The 19844-nt window shown below is 39.1% G+C and overlaps 1 protein-coding gene across 5 annotated transcripts in view; it reads right to left on the bottom strand.

Annotated features, from left to right (window-relative positions):
* Positions 1 to 19844, bottom strand: part of BEGAIN (brain enriched guanylate kinase associated) — a 161948-nt gene that overhangs the window by 99913 nt on the left and 42191 nt on the right. For 3 of the 5 annotated variants that reach the window (XM_072038292.1, XM_072038295.1, XM_072038294.1), the window contains exon 3: positions 14707 to 14735. In XM_072038292.1, the coding sequence (XP_071894393.1) occupies positions 14707 to 14735 (29 nt within the window). Of the gene's footprint in view, positions 1 to 14706; positions 14736 to 15084; positions 15195 to 19844 lie in introns of those variants that run through there. The other 2 variants (XM_072038293.1, XM_072038296.1) reach the window with 2 other exon arrangements.

Below are 19844 nucleotides of genomic sequence, written 5' to 3'. Positions count from 1 at the left end.
GCGTAGCATGCGTCATTGTCAAACACCAGGCAAGAAAAGAGCCCCAGGTTTTCCCTCATAGCAAGCTTCTTTTGCTTTGTTACACCCCTTTAAGTGTCTCCTCTAGTGGTCGGTACCAGAAGAAAAGGATCTGAAAGTCTTTGATTGATATCTCAATCTGTCTTTTGATTGCTTTGGCTGCCCATTTCACCTAGCTTCTGTCACTGATAATTTGCTTTTAAATGTAATGGATAAGCTTCTGAGCAATCCATCTCCTCCTTTAACCACAACTGCTTTCAGTCCATTAATGACTGAAAAGTTACATTTTCATTTAATGTGAATTTGCAAAGCTTTTAGATAATGGGTAGATCTAATATTCTGACATCCTTGAAGCTATTAGAAGAATAAATCAAAAGAAAATTCTCCTGCTTCTGCCTGCACAAAATGGGGAGAAGTTTAGGGTAAAGGCCCCAGTACCGTGATACTACAAAACAGCAATTACCATAAGCTGAAAAGGGCATAGAAATGGTACTTCTATGGTTGGGTTTTTCTCTCTGAAGCTGTAATAGATGTTAGAGAGAGGATGGGAGGGAAACATCGGTATCAAAAATGGAGTTGTGTTAATTGTTTTCACCTCACACTCTCACACTTTTGTATTCCCTGTTGGTTGACTTTTTTTTTTTTTTTTTTAGATTCACAGGAAAACATCCAAATAAATAATTTTATTTTATTCATATAGAAACTGCAGTAACTATTTTTGATCTGAATGCAGTTGAGTCTGCTCACACTGGTGGTAGGTTTAGCTCTTTAAAGGTACTACTGTTAGTTGTACTTTGCTAGGAAGAACATAGGCAGTGATGCTTATCCAATATCCCAAAGTGAAATTAAGAGCCTATATCTGTGCAGTAAGTAGCACTGATTTTTGTGGGGATTTACTTATACTCAGGGACACATTAAGGACAAGTCTGCATATCAGGATCTTTCCTCATAATGGGTTTATGTTACCATGCTGCTGAGAGGAAGTAGTGATAGGGAGAAAAGACTTGGTCACAAATAAGTTTTGCAATCCTTTGCCAGGCAGTGAAGAAGCAAGCAGTGCCATGAGAGTTTTGATTTGGCTGATGGATGCTCTGCTTTGGAACTTGGCCCTGCTTCTTGGCTGAATGCAACTACTCATTTCGGAAACAGCTACTTGGCTCCTGGAGGAGCATTGTGTTCTCTGCCCTCTCTGTCTTAAGGTGCATAACTTGCATGCAGTCTCCTGGCTTTGACAGGAGCCCCTCAAAGATTTTGCAGAGGTCACTTAACCATTCTCAGTCTTGTCTTTAAGAAAGGAATAATGATTGCAGGAGCCACAGAGGGTTTCTAAGACCTAGTTGACATTTCTAAGACCTAGTTGACATTGTGAAAGTGTTCCTCTGTTGGCCAAACACATACACAGTGCAGGGCAGAAAGTAATGATTCTTTCTGCTATGATTCTATTCTTTATTCAGTGAAGGGTGGAAGGGTGGGCAAGGAAGGCATGCTTAATATTTATTTGTTTAAAAGAACTCCAATGCAATGTTGAACTTGTTGACTTTAGTGTTCTTTTCCTCCATTTACATATTTAATGGTTTGCATTCTGATCCAGTTGGTTTGTTTGTGGATTTTCTTTTTGTGTGTGTGTGGGGGGGGGGGGGGAGTTGTTTTGTTTGATTGGATATTAAAGTACTTTACTGATTACCTGCATCACTCATTATGCAGGTGAACCATATAGCCACCTATACAGTGCAGATAACACTGTACAGCTGACGAGGCTCCAGAATCATTAGTAACTTGACCTTCCTGCCTGATTCGTACTTATGAATCTAATAATAAATAATCACGTGGAAAAGTCAATAGAGAAATAATGTAGCAGACTTCTTTTAGTGCTCTAATTCAGCAGAATAAACCATGAGAAGCATTTCAGTAATTTACTATAGTAAGTGCTCTCAGCAGCTTCTGTGTTTCAGCTGTTTGGTGCTCCAGCATGAAGATAATTATCTTGGTAATTAGTTATATTGTTATTTAATAGTCCCCAGACAATATTCTATTTTTCGAAGGAACAGGCCTTTACTTCTATATCTCTGTCCCCATTACAGAACATGTTTATCTAAGAATCCTTTCTCTTGCCATTTTTTTTTTTGCTTCTGTTTACTACTTCCTCTAGAAAGGTCCCAGTTACTGAAAGACAGTTTCTGTTTAGCAGCTGCACAGATGTAGCCACAGGAGACTCCCTTTTCTTGCATCTATCTCAGAAATCCTGAAATCTGAAATCCTGAATCCTGACCTGCTCCTGAAGAAACAGGGATGGGAACAGTGCAGGTGGGGGGCCAGCAGCACTACAGGCTGTAGCCTCACAACTGTCCTTTAGACCCTGGGTTTCACCTCATCGGCACTTCCAGGGAAACAGGCAAAGTGAGAAGATTGGTGAAACAGACTGGGACTGAGGAGAATAGTCTTTTAAGTCTGATGAAAATGAATCTTTGTTACAACTGCATGAATGTAGGCAGGATATTTTCAACCATTCCTAGAGTAATAATGGTGAGAAACAACAGATCATGGGTAGAAATCAGCATGAGGAAGAATGAACTGTTTTCTGGGGGGACTCACTATTAAAGTTGCTTAAATATGCAATTAGTCTCCTGAGAGTTGCTGGGGTGAGAAATGTGTATAGCTAGCAGTCTGCAGACCTAAGCCACCATCTGGGAAGGAGGAAGTGTGGAGCTGCTGATGGAGGACCAGGAGAACCCCTGAAGAAGGTGGAGGGGTAGCAAATGCCCGATGGAACTGCTTAAGGCCAGGGAGAAATGTGTGTGTGGAGAAAGCTGGAAACTTTTGAACTTGTGTAGGTGGTTACGACCTCAATAAAAAGAAACTTCCTCCAGTGTCACCCTCGCTCTCAAAGTGACTTTTAGTCCTATTTAAAGGGAACGGACAGTCATCTCTCTCTCTCTCTCTCTCTCTCTCTCTCTTTTTTTTTTTTTTTTCCTGTCTCCCACCACCCCCTTTGTGATACTATTCCTCACAGTGTTACCAGGAAAGAGCTTCTTCGCATATACCTCTTATAACAAAGAGTGTAGCTTCTAGTTCAATACCTCCAGATTTTGTGCTTTCTGGGTAGTGGCCTTGTTGCAGTTGTTCTTTCAAGCAGCTTCAGTTTTAGGAAGCCAAGATTTTCTCTGCAACTTTTTGACTGTACGAAAGATGGACTTTTTTCTCTAATTCACTTAGTGACTCAAACTCCACAAAGTACCATTCCTACTTCTCACCAGCTGGTGGTCCATATGCCACTGCATCTTAACTCTTGTAAATACTAGTTTGAAGTCATGCTCACAGATCAGACTTTTGGTGGTTAATATGGCAATATGTTAAAATGTCAAATGATGCAGAAAGAGTGAGTCAGGGGGGAAAGGAAAAAAAAGGCAGTAGTCTGCGAATTTATAAAACTTTCCTTCTAAGGGGCTCCCAGAGGTTTGCAGACATCAGAGGATTTCTGCAAGTCTGGGGTCAGCTGGCTGGGATTTGGGATCCTCTGCATCTTGAGAGAAGCATCTGTGCAAGGCAGTGGCTCCCAGCTTCTCAGTGTTGTCTACGAACACGTTTAAGCTCTAAATTAGGATCAAAAAAATACAGTCTGGCACATTGCCCATGAAAGATTGCCAGCTTCTAGCTGAAACTCTTCATTACTCTAGAAAGGGTGATAAGTGTTCCCCCAGGGATCTGGAAGTTTTATGACTTATGCAGTGCTCAAAAAATATATATGTATATAAAATAAATAAATAAATTTCTTGGAACATTGACAGTATTCCAGAGAGACTCTTAATGGCCGTGGCTGTTTCCTGTGTCCATAGAGTAAGAAAGTCATATCCTTCAATGCTTTAGACCTCACTTCATGTCTTCCAATCAGTAATGAGGGGGCCTCTACCACATGGATTTCAAGCAAATATACAGTCTCTGGTCTGTTGTATTTCTTCTTTCCATTGCATAATTATCATTAATTTCAGCAAGCGGGGCATGACTCTGCAATCCAATGCCCTAATTTCAAATGCTGAAAAAATAGCCAGGGCAAGAACAGAAAATGCAACTAATAACTTTCAGTGAAAGAGCTTCCATTGGTAAAGGGATAAGACCTTTGTCGATTTTACTGGTTCTGCTTTTAATGTTTCCTGACATTGTGAAAGTAAGCTAGTCTTCAGTAAATTGGCTCATGGTAAAAAGGTAAAGAAACAAGTTCTAGATGGATTTTGAAAATATTAAATAGTTTAATAGCTCTGTGCCATGAATCCATGCTGCAGGTGTACGCCAGCAATAGTTCCAATTAATACAGGCTTGTAGCAGGCAGAATTCTGGAAATGAATAACAGGATTATCATGTAAATGCTTTGTTCTTCACGTGAATGTGAAAAATGTATAAATAACTCTGCCTTTTAGATGAAAGAATATGTTCCTTTCCCAAGTCTCTTTCATTAAGATCTCTGCAAAACTGTAGTTAGCTGTTTTCAGCTTCTGTGTGGTCTGTTCAAACCAATAACATAATGTAACTAATCTATGCATAATGAGGTAGATAACACTCAAAAAAGAGTTGTAGTTCTGGGAAAAATGGAGTCCTCCAAGGACACCGTAATGGATTCATTCAATTGCTTAGAATTCAGCATCTATACCTATTTGTATCTTAAGACTCTTTCCCCATGTTTTGTCTACAGAGATGATGAATAAGGAGATGGGATGGTCTACAAATCCAGGCTGGCAATTTAATCAGAACTGTCTGCTCTGTGTGCAACGATAATTAGTAGTTCAGTGCTATAGGAACCTTAAGATGAAAATCCTGGTAAACGTTTTTACTGTGCAATTGAAATTGGAGAGCTCTTCAGGGTACAGAGATGAGAATGCAAAGCAACTGCAAAGTCACAGGACAGAAGCCTGGTCTGCACCTGTAAGGCATTTCTCAGAATTTTACTATCAAAACTATAACTGAAATCTTCCACATTCCTTGAATCCAAGTAACATGCAGCCATTATTTGTTTGCTACATGTTCCTAGGTTGTAATAAAAGCTGTTTTTACACAGTGGACCATGGGAGGGTTTTCACTCAGTAAGAAAATGCTTTTAGACTACAATAAATGTTCTTCAAAGTATATCAAGCAAAAACAGATGGGTTAGCATTCTTTCTCTCAAATAGCTCCAAGTGTACCGTGTGCTGGAATTAATGGGACATTTCTCTGAGAGGTTTTTACTTTTACTTGGTTTGTAAAGAAAAACATCCAGAAGCTCACAGCATGTGAAACCCATCAGTTCTAGTACTGAATCTACTGAGGCTTTGTCAAATTAGAAAGCATAACACAGCTAAAGGAAAGTAAGTTAAAGTCTACAGGTACTGTAAAAATCTGCATCAGCAGCTTTGTCAAGGTGGAAAAAAAGGTTTCTGTTGACAGAAGTTACCTGTTATCTGGAACTACTTGCATCATTTGCAGTAGACAAGCCATGAAGCTTCAGGCTGGATATTAGGAAAAGACTTTTCACTGAGAGGGTGGTTGGGCACTGGAACAGGCTTCCCAAGGCAGTGGTCAAGTGGTCACAGCACCGAGCTTGCCAGAGTTCAAGAAGTGTTTGGACAATTCTTTCAGACACACGATCTGATTATTATTATTATTTATTTAATTAATTAATTTATTTTGAGTGGTGCTTTTGGGGCACAGGAGTTGTATTCAATGATCCTTGTGGGTCCCTTCCAGCTTGGATATTCTATGATTCTATGAAAACATCTTTGCTCCCCTAAAGTGACATCTGCTAGAATACCTGTTTAGTGCTATAATTTCATATACTTTTTAATTTATTAGGAAAAACCAAACAAACAGAAAAAAAACACAACAACAACAAAAAAAACCCACAACTTCTCAGTATTTTGGGTGATGATTTTCTCTTGTAAGTTGGGGGTGAGGGTGGGGGGAGGTGTGGGGAGAAGAGATTACTTTGTTACCACACAGTATAGGTCACCTAAATTTGGCCTAAAGAAACTCATGTCAGTCCTCTATCTATGACTCATATTGTCTGTTTCTTGTCCATATGCTCTGTTGCCAGAGTTCTACAAAGGGCTAATTAATTTACTGATGGAAAAGCTAAGAACTTTACTTGTGCAGTTCCTTTAGATGGGTCTGGGGAGGACTGTGCATTTCCTAAAAGGGCTATATCTTTCCTGCTGTTGGTTTGTCCAACAGTGAAAGCTTAATAGCAAACAGTCGATATTAAGACAAGCTGCAAACTGGCTGTGTATTGTGAAGAAATAAAACAGGACCTGATTTTTTTTTTTTTTTCACTTGCTTGGGATGATCACATTTTCCTGTGTTGAGCCATAGTGAGAAGCTAATGCTCTCCAGGTAGCTTACTTGCATATCATCTCTACTCTAGTTTTCTCCACTCTACTGTTATTGCTTTGGGCTAGTTTTCTGAGTTTCTCTTCTACCGTACAGAGTATTCAGCTTTTGGAGTATTTGACTCTCACTTGATTGTTCACTCTTTAATTGTTGGTCTCACACCAATTTGAATCAAAATGCAAATAAAAGCATTGTTGCTATTCACAAGCTGAAAGTCAAAACTAAGCATACAATTTATTTTGGAATTTAAATATAACTGTTCCAGTGCTACAGATTGTATGTATGCAGTCTAAAATCTGTGTTTCTCTACAGAAAACAGCACTTTCCCCATCACAAAGAATGTGCCTCTGTCCATGAATATATTTTATTACTAGTTTCCTGTTGAGTTGCTAAGAATAGTGGGCAGGGCTGCAAAACACTTATATTTCAACACTCATGGATCAGTATTAAATCTTGGAATGTATTTGGTACAGTCAGTCTGGACTGTTTCTGATTAACTCTGTGGTAATACTGCTTCCTTATTACAAGACAGAAATAGGATTCATACCAAGAGGAAATAATATCTCAAAGGACAGGTGACCCAGCAAATAAAAACTTAGTTAAAAATATGTGTATGTGCAAAGTCATTTGTCATGGTTGTAGTGCTGCTTAAATGTCATATCAAGCACCTACATCTGTAGGACTTCCTGGTAGTTAAGACCAATTATAAAGATATATAGACAATTTCTTTTTCTATTTATTTGTAGACTACTCCATACAGGTGGAGCATTGAAAACCATTTTAATTTGTGCAGTAACTTAGTTAAACTGGAGTCCCTTAGTTAAATGGCAGCTCAAAGATTTAGCATTTATTAAAGAAAAGTGCACAGAAAAGGGAAGTACTAATTGCTTATCTTTTCAAATTGCCTGTTGTAAGAATGAGCTCTTGGGGGATGGCTTAAGTTGCCATTCATTGCTGGAAATTCCAGTATAGCTCTTGGAAGGCCTTAAAATTAGAGCAACTCCTTAAACTAATGCTCTTGTCTAAATGTCAGTTAAAGCTAACAGAAACATAAAATGAGCTCATCTGTTTGCCTTGATTTGTATGAAAATGTCAAAATTAAGACCTCTTGCCCTGACATAGATATGAAACTTGGTCTTGCCTAAGAGGGCAGAACTTTGGAGTTGTCAAGTCAGCATAGCAAAGGATCCCCACAGAGCTCAGTGGCTTTCAGAAAAGAAGTTTGAAGCTCTTCTTTTCTTCTAAGACACCATCTTCCTTCTATGCCTCCTCCTTCTTTTAAAGGTAGGTGAAATCAAAATTATCTTGTTCAACTCCTGGAAGAGTTGAATAACAAGAGTTGTGCAATTCACACAAGTAGTGGGATGGTCACACACATGGGAGAAATCTCACAAGGACCTACAGGCTTTTATAATCCCCCCTGCCCTACCTGGGAGCCCTGTAACTTATATAACCCTCTTATTCATGAATTCCTAAAAGTATGATTATTGCTCACTGACTATGGCCTATGTTTAAGCACATTGTACTTCATGCTAAGCTGACTCTAGGTCATCACTAAAATATTAAGACAATTCAGTCCCCTGGATTTTTTTTTTTTTTAATGTGAAAAGCTGAATATTTTGATATACTTCAGATGCTTTTGGTTTTTAAAGAACATTGAATTAAGTATGGTGATAGAGTTTTTATTTGAATGCATTTTAAAGACACTTGTGTATAAATCAAGAACTGATTGGTAAATTAAATTGTCTAAGCCATGCCAGCAGCAGTAGAGCTGGCAATTGCAAAAGCCTGTAATAAAGTGTTGCAGACAGGTTATCTCCTTCTTTTCATCAGTCTGTGTACTGTAGCAGCAGCAGCAAGCATTCAAATTGTACTTGATTTCACCACAGAGCACACTCAAGTGTGGTTCACAAACTACGCTGCCCTTGAACCATCTGGGGTTTGCAGCTTGGAAGCTTTTATACTCTTCAGCTTGTAAGATTGTTTTGTTACTGCTGCAGTTGTTGTCTCTGTTAGCTTTGTAAGTCCCTGTTCTCACTGTTTAGCACACTTCCCTGATAGCTTTGGTCGGAGTGCTTACATAAACTGAAATCTAGTTGCTATTAGCAATATAGACGATGTGGAGAACATCTAATTTTCCCACCTTTGATTTTCCTGACGATCAAGGATGCATCTTTGTAAAAATCTGTTTGATGCAAAAATTACATCTTTGAAAAAATCTGTTTGAGAAGCTCTAATCCCTGTGTCACAAAGTTTTGAACTAATCACAAACACTAAAAGAAACAGGCTTCTTTCTGATAAATGTTGTGCAAAATGTCCCCCCCCCCCCCCCCTTTTTTTTTCCATTTTTTTTCCCCTCTCCTCCTGAGCAGCTCATAGTATTGCTCAGTGATGCACTTTGCCTTGCAAGAAAGGGGTAGGCAGAGCATTATTTGTAAGCCTGGTATCACCTAGGTCCAGCCTCTTCCCTGTGACTCACTGCAGCTCCCAGTTTGATGGCATGGCTCATCTCCTCCTACCTTCTTCCTCAGTCTCTTCAGATGTTTGCTCTGCTCCCACTTGTCCCTGCAAGCCACGTTACACTGCCACACCAGGTTTCATTCAGCTTGAATCTGTTCTGCCCTCTGTTCCTGTCATGTTTCTTGTTTGTTGGACACTTTCACTCCACTCAATACTTATCTAGAGCTAAAAGATATTATAACTCAACACTTGTTACAGCACATGACTGGAGATGATTCCTTCCATACCGTTATCCCTGCCTTTTTGATCGTTTTTCCAAGCAGCAGGTAGAGGTTTAGGGAACAGGACAAAGGACAAAGTCACAGCAACCCCATTGCCTCAGATGAAGTCATACTGGTTTGACTGACTAGCATAGATAATACGAGTAGTGGAAATTAAGTGAAATGGACATCAGTATAAGCTACACACACATACTGTGCCCCCAATGGCATTAATAGAATTCCCAGAGCTACTGGCATAGGTAGATCAGCATGGCTCAACACCCCAAACAACCCCAGCTCTAGGTTTATAGTTCCCCTGGGGCTATGAATATATATATTCTTGTGTGTCCATTGCTTCTACTGCTGTGGTTGTCAACCACCAAACATAAAGCTCAGTGCAGTCTCTGGGGGAGAGAGACGTGTGGTTTAGCTGTGCTGCACTCACACCTTGGATGGCAGGGTGAACAAACCAGACGTGCTGCAAACAGCACTGCAGGGCTGTCACTGCTGCTGGGACTGCCTGAGAGATAGAAAATGGAAACATCTTGCAGAGCAGAGAAAAATGGAAACCATCTTTACCTGGAATATAAGTAGTCAGCTCTCTTTGTCTTTTTTTTTTTTTTTTTCCTCCCCTCTTTCAAAATGGACCCAAAATTGACCCTAGCTAGATGACTCTTCTACCATAACCTCTAATGACCACACATTCATGGCCCTTTCATGCCAGCATTTCCCTATGCTCTATTTCTTCTAAGCTTTCCCTGTGCCATCTCTTTGCCTGTGTCCTCAGCTGGGTGTCAAGCTGAAGCATCAGCTGGAGCCTGCAGACACTGCTGAGCAGATGCTGGAGCTGCTGCTTGCACAGCCTTATTGTTGTCCTGTGGCATTGTGCCTTTGTGCATTCAGTGGCTCCCAGCACATCAGCTGTGGATGCAAAGGCAAGACCTTGTATAAAGTAAAGGGTGATTGTTGGGTAAGTTTCTGGAAAAAAAAATTCTCTCCTTGTGTTCAAATAACTGTGGTAAAATTAGAGTAGATACAGGCTGAGAGAAGGAGGTACAAGGTGGGAATAGTAGGAATTTGCACTGTGTTTATCAGCATATGAAGAGTGTTATATTTATACCAAGTGCAAGGAAGGCAGCGTGATCTAGTGGGCATTTAGGAAGATATTCACATTTCCACTAAACTACTATATAAGCTTTCCCCCAGAGCTGCACGTGCCTTTGATGTTCCTTGAAGAGTGATTTTCCTTCCTTACCACAGATGAACTCAAACATGCTTGAGAGAAGTCCAAGATTGAAAATTCAAGAGACATAGATAGAGCTGCTGATTTACTACCAGCTGTGTGTGCAAAACAAATCACTCTCATATGCTCTGTAACAAGGGCTATAATGAACTAAAGATGTTACCTCACAGGTCCCTTGTGAGGCTTGGATCACTTTGATCAGAGATCCATAGATGATGAGTGAAGTGCCACTAGTGGTAAAGTAATCCTTAGATGGGGAGTAACATGGATACACTGCAATCTAGGAAGAGGGGAGTCTCCTTGCAGGCATTAATTATGTGAGTCTGACAGTTCATGGTGGTGATGGTGTATCTCATTTGATGTACCTTTAGATATACAGTTCAGCATATTGTGGGTCTTGAAAGCTTAGACTTAAGAATATTGAGTTATAGAGTTTCTGATTTGTCACTTAGATTTTAGGAGCATCATTTTTTAGAAAAAGCAAAAGCTTATATTGAACAATATCTATTGCCTTAACTGGCATTTCCTGTGGAGTGAGATACTCTTCAGGGTAAGAAACACTGTGAATCTGGTCAATATTTGTGTACGAAAATGTCTGGAAGTCTCTTATGTTAAACTTCACAACCTTTCCCTTGAAATGTTAAATGTTATAACCTATATTTCAAGCAGGATTAAATGAAAGCAGTGAAAGAGATACTGTGTGAGTTTGTACTGAAGTTGTGGTGGAACTGGCAGGTGTCTTCCTTTTGCATGTCTGGCCGTGCTATGGATTAAATCAGACTTGAAGGAGCAGTTTCCTGAGGATTTTCAATTTTATGTGCCAGCCACAACAGATCTGCAAGGCCCAAGACTTGGAAGGCATGTGCTCCTCTTGGAAATACACACCAAAGATAGTACAGGGCTAAGAGTCAACATAATATAGTATAGGTACATTTGAAATGTGCTTGAACTAAAATTCTCGGTCCTTGTTTACAGACATGATAAAGAACCAAATACACGAAACTGTATTTAAAAGGTTGCAGTCAGAAGTAATTAATGTTTAAAGTGACTGTATAACCATACACAGCCAACCTACATAAGTGCAGATCTCCAAGGGGTTTGTGATTATTAGTTAGCCTTACTTCCTGCCTAATATATTGGTACCTTGAGATGTTATAAACACTATGTAGTGTTAAGAATTGTTCGGTGTGAAGACTTCATTGCAGCGACATATCCTTCTAGTCGAGGTTTCAGCACAAAATAGCATGTTTCCACTTCTAAAGGAAGTCATCCCCATACCAGGCTAAACACTGATAACCTCCCACGTCTGCTTCCTACTTCTTCTTCCACCTGTACTGCTGTCACAGAAAGTCTCTGCTGAAAAAGACAGGATGAGACATCAGAGGTCACAGCAGCCCGTTGATCTGCAAGGGGAATTATTGCTGCATTATATGAGATGAATAGCACCTTTCCAACCAGGTTCTGAGTGAAGGAACATAATGCTGAGAGGTGCATTGTTGTGATGCCCTGGCTCAGTGAGTTCACTGTTGATTAAGGTATGGGTGATCAGTGGATCAGTTTTGCAGGCTTCTGTGTCAGCTTCTCTGTCTCTCATGGGTCTGGCCACCCCATTCCTTGGGGGTGTACCAGATGCACTGGAGAAGGTACTTGCTCCCCTGAAGTCTCTTAGAACTGCCTTTTAACATGTCTGGGCCTGAAGGCTCTCAAGGGCTGCCACTGTGTAGCATCTCTGAGAAGTGTGGTTCTCTGCACCTATTCTGCACATGTAAAAGGTTTCCTTATCTTGAAGTGCACCGTGGAATGCAAACCTGAATTTCTCTAACCCAGGGAGTTTTCACACTGGATGAGTAGGTGGTCTTGTGGGTATCCACCTTGCTTTTCCTATTTGTCCAACAAGGTTTTGATTTTTATTATGTTTTTTATTTTTTTTTTGCCCATTCCAGATCCCTTCCTCCTTCCTCCTTTGCAGGAAGTGTACCCTCTGTGCACCCCAGCTTGTGCCCAGCTGCTGCAGGGTGATGCATCCTTAGCTGGCTGCAGGAGGAGTGAGGAAGAAGCTGGGCCTAGCACAACACCTTCAAGTATGATGTGGTAGTGGCTTTCCTGTGTGTTACACTGGTTTCTTCATCCTACTTCTTATAAAAAAAAAAAAAACACCTCTTTCCTCCTGTACTGTCCTCTTCCCTCATTTATTTATTTTTTTCTTCCCTGACTTCAGGTTCTCTCTCCTCATAGCCTCTCTGAAGCCACTGTGCTTAAGAAATGAGGCAGTCTGTCTTAACCTGGGTGTCAGACTTGGATAGGTTTAGGAAAGATCTAATCTCTTAGGTCTGTAAATTCAGCAGGCATTTAAAATAACAGCTCCAGATTTGATTTCAGTTTCTGTGTCAAACTTTGCATCCAAAACAATGACAGAAGCTCTGCAAAGCTCGGGATGGAGCAGCATAACTTCTGTGCTGGGCCCTGCTGGAGCTCTCACAGCCCAGCTCACTGCTCCGCTCAGGCACCAGCTTGGGTGACGGAGACCAGCCTCCATCAGAAGCAATTTTTACACACATGAAGTGTAAGCAGAAAACTTCATTAACAAGCTGCTGACACAGCCTGACCCTTCTCTTGTCAGAGTTAATAGCTAAACTCCCACCTCCTCCAGTGGGGCAATATGAGATTTCCATCTTTACAAGTGCTCAGGAAGTACTGAGGTGCTGCTGCATGTCTGACAGCTGCAAAACTAGGGTGTTAGGAAGATGGAGCTTTATGATTATTTACTCTTGTCATAGAAAACTCTCCCTCTCTTTTTCTGTTTGTTCCTGAGTTTATTCTCCTGGGCTTTGCAGCATGTTATTGCAAATGTGGCAAGAGCCTGACTATTAAAAGCAGAGGCCAAAAGAATGCTCAGGAAGGTATAAGAAGTATTGTATCGTGTTTGTGCACACATGCTTATCAAGTGAACATGTAAATATGTATTTGCTTGCATCTGCTAACAGAATAATTCATGGCATGAGTGTGCATACACCATAGGGGATCTTGCTTAGAATTTTTAGTAAACACAGGACCACATACTGAGGTGCTTTTTCAGTCCTTACTCAGGAAAAACTCATGGCTGTAATGTTATAGCACTTACATGCAAAACAATAATATATTGCACAGGGTTTTTCTTTCAGCTCATAAGTTATTTACTCTTTCAGTCACGTAAGAGAGTACAAAAGATGTACAACTGAAGTACTTTATAAATGACATTAGAAACTTTCTGATGTGCATCTTCAAGTCCACTGTAAGAGACTTAACCTCCTTGTTCTCAAAAGAAAAACAGGATTTTGTTTCCAGCCCAGAATTCATTAAACATTTTTGCTCTTTCATAATCACCAATTTCCCCCCTGTTATTTACAGAATTCTAGCACTTTTATGCATTTCTGAAAACTCAGGATAGCCATTCAAAACTCAAGGCATTAAAAAGTTGTGCTTGGACAATAGTTGTCACTAACCAAACTGAATCACCAGGCTCAGGGAAGGAATTTGGGCTTGTCCAATAAAACCAAGTAAGAGCAAGGCTAGTGTTTTGGTTATCAAATTAAGTTCCATAAAATATTTAAAGGGTAATTAAAAGTTCAGCTTTTACTTATCACTTCGATAATACCTGGGGATTTAATTAATAAACAAGATTTTATTTTTTAAATTATTTTTAAAGGGCTAGAATGCTTTTTTTCTATTTTCTCTCTTTTTCTTTCTTAACAACATACACAAAAGCAATATCCCCCAAAGCAGACTTGCACTTGGACATGAGATGGAAAACTTGTGTTTATAAAAGCCATCTCCTTTTGCTTAAAGCAGTGAGATGTGCTGAGAAACTGGTACAGTATGACAACATTTTAAACACAGAGACAAGATTTATCTGGCTCGTATACAATATAAAACAAAAATCGAACACCAATGTTACAGCATTATACTGAAACAAACCACAGTAATTAGATGCTTTGAAGTCAAGCCTATATTTTCTTCAGCTTTTTTTTTTCTTTTTCTTTTTTTTTTCATGAATTATTGATCTACTTTCCTCATTAAATGGAATGGCAGGCTCTTGCAGTAAATGGACAAGTGACTACAACATTTATATAATCAAATATCCTCTGCATCTGGCAATAAAACATGTTAGTGTATAAAACACCCCTTCTGAATTGACATGTCTGAAAAACAGATTTTATAGTATAACAACATTCCTTTTCTTTTGTCTCTAAAACACAGCTTCCCTTACATCGTCATGCAATCCCATATTTTACACTGATCATATTAAGCAAAATATTTTCAAAGAGCCTGTATTGCCCATTGTGCAGTACAACATTTCTTGTCTATAATGAGATGTAAATAAACTGTCTCACTTACCTTATTTTCTCCATCTCTGCCGCAGAGGCCTACAAGAAATCAAATAATAGGAGCAAGTGAATGAAAGAAAACATTCACTCTGCAGATTTATGCATAGTTAAGGTTTCCAAATGGTTTTCGACAAGTGTCTACAAAGCGACGGTAAGCAAACCCCACATCTGCATTAGCTGAAAATAACATTGAGAGATTAACTCAGGAATAATGCAGCACGCTGCAGGAGCACTGTATACCCACGAGCCATGGGCAACAGAATGACTCAGTTGTAGCGCTGAGGCAGAAAATGGGGAGAGAAAGGAAAAGGAAAAAAAAAAAGCAGCAGCAAGTAACAGGTTACTGTGCCTCCTGGATTTCACAGGAAAAGTTGAAATGCTGTGCTACCCTCTGCGTGGTGGGCATGGCAGCAGTGCTCGGCTGGCAGGGAAATTAAAGTGACTTCATCACACATGAATTTTGAGCTCAGTTCATCGTGTTTCACGGAGCCTGACAGATGGAGTGGACACAGGCTTGCATCCTTCGTGGGAGTTTCAAATAATCAAATTACTTTCCTCAAGTAATACGCTATCTTGACAATTAGCATTTCAGTATGTGTGGGCTTTTCATTAACCCCTTCATTGCTACTCACCTGCAACTCCAGTAACTCCCCAGTTCTTTCTGCCTGCCGGGCAGCTGGATTTCCATTAACCCTTTGGCAGTTGCCCATCAATCCTGCAGCCTTAAATCTTTACATCCCAGTAGAGCAGAAGGTGGTAATTTTATTAACCTGACTTGTTTCTTTTTACCATATAGATGCTGTAAATTCCTACTTATCTATAGCATGGAGCATTAATCTGTCAGTATGTACATGAAAAGCAGACCCCTTGGTTAACCCCTTGGTTTCTTTTTCATCGTTATCTAGTGTGGATCCTTAATAGCTGCTTCCATTTCATCTTATCACACCACTGGCACAGGATCTTAGCAGTCCTCCTGGCCCCGCTTTACTGTAACTAGGGAATGCACATTCAGAGCAATCCTGCGATCTCTAGAGCCAGATAAATCCCAGCATCTCAGAATCTCTTATTTATACTGAAGGCATTGCTCATTAATCATGGACACTTTCAACCTTATTGATTAATGACTAACAATCATATTTGAGTATGAAATAAATTAAAGATTAAAAATAGGGAAATATTAATCAGTTAACCAGCAGGAAATTTGTCAAACTGCCTAACAAAAGATCCCAAATGACAAATTGTTGGTTCCTCATTGTGTCCCTCATTTTTCTCTTCTTATTTATTCTTGATTTGCCCATTTGATAAGTTGTCAGTCAGGCCAGTGTTTGTGCGATGATTTCTGCTGACAGACATTAAGACTCTTAGGCATTCACCAGAACTTGGTACGCAAGAAGCCAGCTGCAGGAAAACCCCTCCTCAGCTTCCGAGAAGTGGATGTGATACGCATTATGTGCTCCCTGCATGTCTGTTGGAAGCAGAGTGTTGCCCATGGTAAATCCCAGATGTTGAGATTAATGTCTAACTCAGGGACCTGTAATTGCTTTCTCTAATTTGTATCTATCCATTGAACCCATGCTTATTCTGTAGTGTGCAGGAAATAGTTTAAACATTACCGATTGGAAAACAAACCACGGGGGCATTTCCCTGTGCGTAGGAAGCTGCTGGCGGCCACATGGGCTTGCTACTTTGGTTTTCCTGAGATGTATTCTCAAAAAACTGTCCTAATCATCATGCTTCTGTCATTCTGTGGAGAATTCATTTTTGCTGGAGCTACTCACTATGGCTTTACCTTGAACTGCGGGAGTCACCTGTGACAACTGAATACTTAAAGATCTGGTTTTAATGCTTCAACTTTGGCAGTATCTACAGATAGAAGGGGAAGTTGCCCAAGCTTTACTTTTGCCTAGTGCAAGAATGAGGGTTCCATGTGATTACAGCACAGGATGGGGAAGAGGAGCTGTAGGTTGTTTTTTGGCTATATTCTATTGACCTCATCTGTGAAGCGTTAGCTGCCAATCCCAACTGGAAATTGGTGGGGGAAAGAAAAGCACAGGAAAAGCCTGACACAAAAAGAAAACAGAAAACTAAATCAAGCTACAATTACTTCTGTCAGATTTACTCTCTCTCTCTTTCTTTTTTCTCTTTATTTAATATGATTCTATTTATTTATCTATTTATTAATAAGAAGTCTCTTTTTTCCTTCCTCACAGTAAAGTTACTTTTTTTTTTTTTTTTCTTTTCTTTTGTGTGTGTGTAACAGGGCCAATTTTCCTTTGGACCATTGGGGATGTTCTCTGCTTTTCTCTGACAGCCTGGTCAGTGAAGAGAATCTTGTCTCCTTGACTGATGATGGGAGCAATGGCTTCAGATCAGCCCTCCTCAAACAGGATGCTCTGACCTGAGTCAAAGCCTTTCTGGGCTGTGGCGCTACAATGTTCTGTCTTCTGATGGGGATCTACTTCCAGTAAATGAATAAAAGCAGGTGAAAGGACTAGATCCGAAGGTATTTTTCAGGGGAATGTCCTAGCCTGCATATTAGAGAGTCAAATGTGCATACAGGAATCTAGGTGAAAATAAAGATAAGAGCATCCATAGAAATATAGCTTTCATACCAAGCAGTTCACTTTCTCAGACAATTATTTTCCTTTGGGAGACCTTTTTTTTTTTTTTTTTTTTTTTTTTTTCTCCTTTTTTTACTTCTTTTCCCTTTTCCTCTCTATTTTTTCCTTCTTTTATTCTTTCCTTCTCTCTTTTCCAGTTCTTGTCTTCTCTCCTCTCTTTTACAATTCTTATAATCCCTTCCTTAGAAATTCAAAATTATTTTAAAAGTCTGTGTTTCTGAAACAGCTCTGTTTTCACAAGACGGCATTTTTTACTGAGGCAAAATTGCTGTTCCCTGCCACTGCTACAGCTTGTGGAAGCTTAGAGGCTACATCATCCTTAGACGGCTCTCCATGAAGGCTCCCATCTGAAACGTCCTACTGAATTGATTTTAAAATATATTCTAAACGGCTCTGAATTGGACAATTTTAGGGTGTCTTGTGGGACCTATTTCAAGTAGAAATACTGAAGTTAAGGTTGGTATGAGGGTATCCTTTATGATATGTCATTTATGAGTTGCTGCTTGCTAGTGAGTTGATTTATTGTAAGTGCTTCTTGATGTTTGAACTGAGCAGTGTGATTAGAGCCATGTGTGAGTTTTTTAATAACATTTTTAATTAAGATCAGTAATTACCTTTAATTACAGAAGTATCAGATGTAATTTAAATACTTTTCTTTTTTTCTTAAAAAAAAAAGCAAAACAATATCAAGGCAGTGTGACTAAAGAATTTTTAATCATACTAAAAATAACAATTTTTGCCATTAGCAAATAGATTCGCCTTCAATGACCTCCATTTCTGTATACTGTCTCCTACATAAAATATGGAGATTGGATTGAAGATTTTCCTTTCCATGGAAGTCCTTGGTGTGCTAACTTTGCCTTCGAGCACTTTCAGGCAGTGTCTAAAAGTGTTGGTAGATATTTGTCTGGTTTTCAAGTATATTTTTTTTTTTGAAAGTGTGAAACAGAACAATTGACTAGATTCTTTTCTGGAAATGGCAAGCAAGTCCATTTTGCAACAGGTATTCTAAAGTCGTTGTCTTCCTCTTCTTACTCCTCCTTCTCCTCCTCCTCTTCCTCTTCTTCTTCTTCTCCTTCCTCTCCTTTCTTCCTCATCTTCTTCTTCCTTCCTCTTCTTCTTCCTCTTTTTTTTTTCCAGTGTTTGTTTTAAATGGCTATTTGATATTCTTTGCTATTTGTTATATATATATTTTTGAGAACAGTAATTCACTTGCTTGACTGAAAGCGGGGATGTTGTTAATGGAAACCCCAGGAATTTTACTGTGGCTTTTTTTCCATTTAGAATGTGGTTACTGCTTTTTAGTCAGCATGACAACCTCTCAATTGTTTTCAAGTCAGTAGAGCAAATGAAAAACACTGTGATCCCCTATTTTTTTAATCTCCCCATATTTAATTAATGAGTCAAACAACCACAAGACAATGGCAGAACATTCTTAGTCATTTTCGTACATAAAACTTAATATAGTGATCAGATTCTTTGATTGTTTATTCTTATATGATTAGTGTTTGCAATGTTGATTGTTGAACCAAAACCTTTTTATTAAGGTAGAAAATCAGGCTGACAGATCTCTCAGCTATCTAATAAAATGTCCTTTCCCTAATCTTACGGTCAATTTTCATTCCTCTGTATCTTCCCAGATAATGTCTGAAAGAGAAGGTCTTCCCAGGAGGTGACAGCTATTCTCTCTCTCCCTCTCTCTCTTTAAATTCAACCGTTTTTGTTTTTTTTTTTTTCCTGGATTATTTTGCTTTCTTGGAAATACATGTTTCATTTTATAAGGAGAGACAGCTCCCTGAACCTGGCTCAGTACTCACCAGTACTTACCTTTGAGTTCAGTGGACTTTAGGTTGACATGTTGGCTACCAAACATATAAGACAAGAAAGGGCAGCAAGAAATTATTTCTGCTCATTTAGTCTGATGTATTACTTTAAGTTGGTCAGTACTGTGGAATTTACTTTTATTTCTGTAAATGAGAAACTGTAAATGAGAGTTCAGCCACTGCTAAAGTCTCGTGTATACCCAGTGCATTTGTAAACTGCCACGTTTTCAATCATAACTGTTTCACTTCAACATTCCTTTTGTTCTCACAGTTCTACTAATGACTGATTGACACGAATCAGTTTGGCCATTTGCTTTTCTTTTCTACAGGGTACAAGAGTAAAAGAGTTGATTTAATAAAATTTATGGACTACATAATTTGATAGGATCAATCTTTAATTAGACTCGACCCATTTTTAGAGATAAAGTAGAGGCTTCAAAGAACTACTCAAGTGATGAGAAAAATATAGAAATTTATTATATAGGAACTTTCATAGAACTAAGGAAACATCTGCATTTGATTTGGTTTTACATGTTGACTGTATCTAATGGATTTTTATCAAAGAAGAATAATCTTTCTGTAAAACTCTTGCCTGAAATTGTCATAGAGATATAAAGAAAATTAAATTGTCATAGAGATACAAAGAAAATTACATTTAGTTTTCCATGGCTGACACTGTAATAGATATTTTGTTCAGAAAAGAC

This window comes from Anas platyrhynchos, chromosome 5 (assembly GCF_047663525.1).
Source record: "Anas platyrhynchos isolate ZD024472 breed Pekin duck chromosome 5, IASCAAS_PekinDuck_T2T, whole genome shotgun sequence".
Taxonomy (NCBI): domain Eukaryota; kingdom Metazoa; phylum Chordata; class Aves; order Anseriformes; family Anatidae; genus Anas; species Anas platyrhynchos.
The sequence above is the reverse complement of the archived record's forward strand: the minus strand, read 5'-3'. Positions and strand labels throughout refer to the sequence as shown.